This window comes from Belonocnema kinseyi, chromosome 10, assembly GCF_010883055.1.
Source record: "Belonocnema kinseyi isolate 2016_QV_RU_SX_M_011 chromosome 10, B_treatae_v1, whole genome shotgun sequence".
Classification (NCBI taxonomy): Eukaryota; Metazoa; Arthropoda; class Insecta; order Hymenoptera; family Cynipidae; genus Belonocnema; species Belonocnema kinseyi.
In genome coordinates this window covers 6,288,448-6,294,747 of record NC_046666.1, presented here as the reverse complement: position 1 = coordinate 6,294,747, position 6,300 = coordinate 6,288,448, and the positions used below count along the sequence as shown (strand labels likewise).

The 6,300-nt window shown below is 22.8% G+C and overlaps 1 protein-coding gene across 1 annotated transcript in view; it reads left to right on the top strand.

The window, feature by feature from the left end:
- The window catches only part of LOC117182022, a 16,306-nt gene extending 10,006 nt beyond the window's left edge, over window positions 1-6,300 (top strand). Inside the window, exon 3 of the mRNA XM_033375040.1 lies at window positions 6,073-6,300. Within this exon, the coding sequence (XP_033230931.1) occupies window positions 6,073-6,300 (228 nt within the window). The remainder of the gene's footprint in view (window positions 1-6,072) is intronic.

Sequence of the window (6,300 nt, the reverse complement as noted above, 5' to 3'; positions counted from 1 at the left end):
TAATAAAATAGTTGAATTTTTACACAAATAGGCCAAGTTTGAACCTAAAAAGATGTATTTTCAACCAAGTAGTTGGATTTTCAATTGAAAAAAGATAAACTTTAAAAAAATGGAATAGTTGAAAAAAAGATATTTTAATTTTAAATAAAACATAGTTTAATTAAACGAAAAAGACGAATTTTTAACAAAACAGTTGAATTTTAGGCAACGAAAGATGTTATTTTCATAAAATAGTTAAATTTTCAACAAAATAGTTGAATTTTCAACTGAAAAAAGATAAACTTTAAAAAAATGGTATAGTTCATATATCATCAAAAACAGATTTCAATTTTAAAAGGATTAATTTTTCACCAAACAATTGAATTTTTTTAATAAGAAAGATAATGTGTTAACCAAAAATGGAATACTTCAATTTAAATTTTTTTAAATTCATTTTCAATCAAAAAATTCATTTTTTACAAAACAGTTGAATTTTAAACTCGAAAATATGAAATATTAAAAAAATAGTTTATTTTCTAATACACAGTTGAATTTTTAACCAAATAATTCAATTTTCCAACTCAAAACGATAAATTTCCATCCAAAAATGGAATTATTCAATTTTAGCTAAAAAATTAATTGGCATGGAATGAAAGTAAAAGGAGTTTTGAATAAAATAGTTAAAATTTCATAAAAATTAATTTTTAACTAAAATGATGAATTTTAAATTGAAAAAAATTTATGTCAAAAAAGTTTAAATTTCTAACAAACAGTTGAATTTTTTATTAAATCGTTGAATTTTCGAGCAAGAAATATGGATTTTCTACAGAATAGTTTAATTCTCAACCCAAAAAAGCCAATTTTCCTCAAAAACATTAATTTTCAACTTTTTTTTTAAATTGTTGGATTTTTAATTTAAGTAAAAAGATCAATTTTCAACCAAATTGGAATAGTTACATTTTCATTTAAAAAAGTAATTCTCAACTAAAAAAATCTAATTTTCATAAAAATGGTTAAATTTTCCACCAAAGAGATGAATTTTTAACTAAAATTATGAATAAAAAAAAATAATTTTTAACAAAATAACAGAATTCTCAACTAAAGTGATTAATAAAAAAATAATTAAAAAAAATCAAAATATAAATAACTTAATTTTTGACTGAAACAGATTAATTTTAAACGAAAAATTAAATAGTTAAATTTTCAATTGAAAACATTAATTTTCAACCAAAAACTAAAGGAATTTTTAGCGAAATAGTTCAATTTTCAACTAAGGAGATGAATCTTTAAATCAAAAATAATAATTTTTAACAAAGTAGTTCAACTTTCAACCCAGCAATTGGATTTTTCACCAAAAAGATGACTTTTTAACCAAATTAAAGTGCAATGTTTTAGAAAAATGTTGATCTGTTAATTTTGGAACTCGAAAAGATTATTTTTTTACAGAAAAATTAATTTTAAACCAAAAAAGATGAAGTTTTAACCAAATAATGCAAATTTTAACTAGAAAAGTCCAAATTTCAACAAAATAGTTTGAAATTTAATTAAATAGTTGAATTTTTAAATAAAAAACGCGAATTTTTCATAAGAGATAAATTTTCAACAAAAAAAGTTCATTTTGAATCTAAAAAGATGAATTTTTAATCAAGAAAGTTAACTTTTCTACAAGAAAAAGATGAGTTTTCTATGTAAAACAAAGAAATGTTCAACACTTAAATTTTTGAACAAAAAAGATGAATTTTTAACAAAACAGTCGTATTTTTAAAAAATAATTAAATTCTACACCAGTTAGTAGAATTTTTAATTTTAAGAGATGAATTCCGGACAATTTCACAAATGAATTATTAAGAAACTAGTTCATTTTTTTAATCAAATAGCAGAATTTTCAACCAAAAAATTAGTTTTCAACAAAAATGTAATAGTTCATATTTCAACCAAAAAAGATTCTAATTTTAAATCAAAAAAGTTTAATGTAATAAAAAAAAAGACAATTTTCCAACAAAATAGTTTAATTATCAACCAAGAAGTTTTTTTTTACTAAAAGAGGTAATTTTACAACAAAAGAGTTAAATTTTCAAGCTAAAAATTCCAATATTTTAGAATACCATTAACTTTAAAACTCAAAAAGATAAAGTTGCTACAAAATTATTGAAATTTTAATCAAATAGTTGAATCTTCAAGCCAAAAACACAACTTAAAAAAATAGAATTTTCAACGACAAAGTTAATTTTGAACTTAAAAATATTAATTTTTAATAAAAAATATGAATTTTCCATAAGAGATAAATTTTTTGTGTGTTAAATTTGAATCCTGTTCCATTGAAAAATCGTTTATTTGGTTAAAAAAATTCATCTTTTAGGTTGACAATTCAACTGTTTGTTTAGAAATTCAATTATTTAATTAAAAATTCAACTATTTTGTTAAAAAGTCACCTTTTTTCACAAAAATATAACTGTTTTGTTAAAAATGTCTCATTTTGGATTGAAAATCCAACTGTCTTTGAAAAATTAGTATTTTTATAATTTAACATTCTAAATACAATTTAAACTTTGCATTATCATTTACGAAGTCAGCAGTAAAAAATTTTGTTCATTTAAATATTCGGAACCGCAATTACATAAAAAGATGAATTTTCAAGCAAAAACACAAATTAGTAAAAAAATGAAATTTTCCACAAAACAGTTAATTTTATACCTAGAAAGATGACTTTTCCATTTAAAAGATATGAATTTTCAATGCAAAAAGACGAGTTTTGTATCTAAAAAAGAAGAATGTTTAATAAAACACTTGAATTTTCGATAAAAAAAAATATGTATATAAACAAAATAGTCGAATTTTGAAAAAAAATAATTAAATTTTCAACCAAATAGTCAAATTTTGAATTAAACGAAATTGGAAAAAAGAGGAATTATTTGTAAGAAAAAAGAAGAGAGGAGCGGATAAGGGGAAAAATTTATTAAAATTTATCACGAGAAAAATGAAAAATTGATATAAAAACAATATTTCTTCTAAGAAAATTTAGAACTTTCGAGCAAAACGAAGGCTTTGACGAAAATAGTTGAATTAAAAAAAAAATAATTAAATTTTTTTCAAATAATTGAATTGTTTTACCAAGTATAGTTCAGTCCTCAAATAAAAAAAGATTAATTTTCACCAAGAATGGAATTTTTTATTGAGAGATGAATTTTTAACTAAAAATATGAGTTTTTAAACCAAAATGGAATAGTTAGATTTTCAGTTTAACAAAATGATTTTTAACAAAAAAATAAGAATTTTTAACAAAATAGTTGAATCCTCAACCAAAATGAAGATTTTTGAAAAAATGAAGATTAAATTTCTGCTCAAAAAGACAAATTTTCAGCAAAACAGATTAATTTTCTACAAAACAGCTGAATTTTTCACTCAACATTATACATTTTCAACAAAAAAGTAAATTTTTCACCAAAATAGTTGATTTTTCAACCAAATAGTTGAATTATCACAATAAAAGGGTAAAAAATAGAATAGTTATATTTTCAAAAACAAAAAAGTGAATTTTGTACCGGGTAAATTGAATAGAAAAAGACGAATTATTAACCAAATATGCAGCTGAATCCACAGCCAAAAAGATCACTTTTCAAAAAAAGAAGATTAATTTTCTACCAAAAAAGTCAATTTAAAAAAAAAACATGAATTTTACACGCAAAAAGTTAAATTTTCCACGCGACACTAGGGATTTTCCACTAAAAAATATGAGTTTTAACCAAAAATGGAATAGTTACATTTTCGGTTTAAAAAATTAATTTAACAAAAATTCTAGTAATATTGAACCAAAAAGACGATTTTTCACAATATAGTTGAATTTTCTACCAAAACAATTGAATTTTCAACTCGAAAGTAAGTATTTTTAACCAAAAGTTTAATTTTTCAATATGGATTGAACATCCAACTGTCTTTAAAAAAATAGTCTTTTTTTAAATTTAACTTTAATAATGTTCAAACTTTTTTAAACACTTTAAAACTCAACGAAAACTGTAAAAATTTCTCGTTAAAGCTTAATCTTCTTCCTTTAAAAATTCGATAATTTGATTAAAAACTCATTTTTTTAGATTGAAAATTCAACTTTTTCGTCAAAAAGGTTTAATTTAATAAAAAAATATCATTTTTCAACAAAACTGTTGAATTATGAACCAAAAACCTTTTTTTCTTTACCATGAGATAAAATTTTTTAACAAAAGAATTAAGTTTAGAGCTAAAAATTTCAGTATTTTAGAAATTGTTAGAGAAATTTTAGAATTCCGGACAATTTAAAAAATTAATTGTTAAGAAACTAGTTCATTTGTTAATCAAATAGTAGAATTTTCAACAAAAAAAATTAGTCCTCAACCAAAAAGATAATAGTAATATTTCAATCCGGAAAATATTTTTATTTTAAGTAAAAAATAGTTAAATTTGATAAAAAAAGACCATTTATCAACAAAACAGTTAAATTGTCAATGAAAAAACTTTTTTTTTTACTAAAAGAGATAATTTTTCAAAAAAAGAGTTAAATTTTCAAGCTAAAAATTCCAATATTTTAGAAAACCATTGAGTTTAAAACTCAAAAAGATGAATTTTTAACCAATAAAGATAAATTTTCAATAAAAAAATAAGTTCTCAACAAAAATATAATAGTTCATATTTCAACCAAAAAAGATTCTAATTTTAATTAAAAAACAGTTTAATGTAATTAAAAAAGACAATTTTCCAACAAAATAGTTCAATTACCAACCACGAAGTTTTTTTTACTAAAAGAGGTAATTTTTCAACAAAAGAGTTAAATTTTCAAACTAAAAATTCCAATATTTTAGAATACCATTAACTTTAAAACTCAAAAAGATGAAGTTGCTACAAAATTGTTGAAATTTTAATCGTATAGTTGAATCTTCAAGTCAAAAACGCAAATTTTTTAGAAAAAGTTTGAAATTCAATTATTTAATTAAAAATTCAACTATTTTTTTCAAAAATCATCTCTTTTGTCGAAAATATAACTGTTTTTTTCAATGTGTTATTTTTTATATAAAATTAATCATTTTGGATTAAAAATCGAACTTTCTTAGAAAAATAGCCTTTTAAAAATTTAACATTAAAAATTTCCAAACTTTTTTTAAACACTTTAAAACTCAACAAAATCTGTCAAAGTTTTTCATTTAAGCGTAATCTTCTTTCTTTAAAAATTCGATAATTTGATTAAAAATTCATTTTTAATTTTTTCTTCAAAACTTTTACTTCAAAGCTTTTACTTTAAAGCTCAAAAAATATGTACCATCAGTTCTTAAACGTTCAAATTAACGAAATATTTTTCTCCATTCTATTTTATCCATAAATATTGTTCCAAAACACAATTTAAACTATGCATTATGATTTTGTGTTAATAATATATTATTTCAAATACAAATGAATAAAAATTTTAGCAATTTTTTCTAATTTACGAAGTCGGAAGTAAAAAATGTTCATTTAAACATTCAGAATCTCAAGTGCATAAAAAGATGAATTTTCAACCAATAAATATGAATTGTCGAGCAAAAAACACAAATTAATCAGAAAAAATTGAATTTTCCACAAAAATTTCATTTTAAACCTAGACAGATGACTTTTCCATTTAAAAAATATGAATTTTCAATGCAAAAAGACGAGTTTTGTACCTAAAAAAGAGGAATGTTTAATAAAACACTTCAATTTTCGATGAAAAAAAAAAAAAAATGTATTTACAACGAAATAGTCGAATTTTGAACAAAATAATAAAATTTTCACTCAAATAGTCGAATTTTTAATTGATCGAAAGTGGAAAAAAGAGGAGCGGAAAAGTGGAAAACTTTATTAACACTTATTAAATAGATCTACCTATTTTGTTGTGTGGTGACACCTGGGGGATGCTGTTAAAATCAGCCTATTCCTTGAATTTCCACTCTTGACGACACATTGGACAAAGATGACTTGCTTGTTGAGAATGCAGCCACTTCATAATGCAGTGGATGTGAAAACAATGAGAGCACTGGCCCCAGACTGTAAAATTAACAGAATTCTTACATCCTCTCGATGTTAAATTGACAAATTGGTATTCTCGCGCTTCAGGTCATACCACCTGGCACTCCGGTTGCCGGCAGGAGACGCAATATAAACTTTTATGCCCCCGGATGCATTTCTCTTGTTTGTATGGTCGTGTGCCGCGGCGGGGGGATGTCGAAAACAATCCACACTATCGAGTGCGAAGGGTCGGGTCGATATTTAACTTTCAATTGCGCAGATGCAACTTTCATTCAGGGAATTGTGCCAGGAGGTGGAGTTAATTTCCTCGGATGA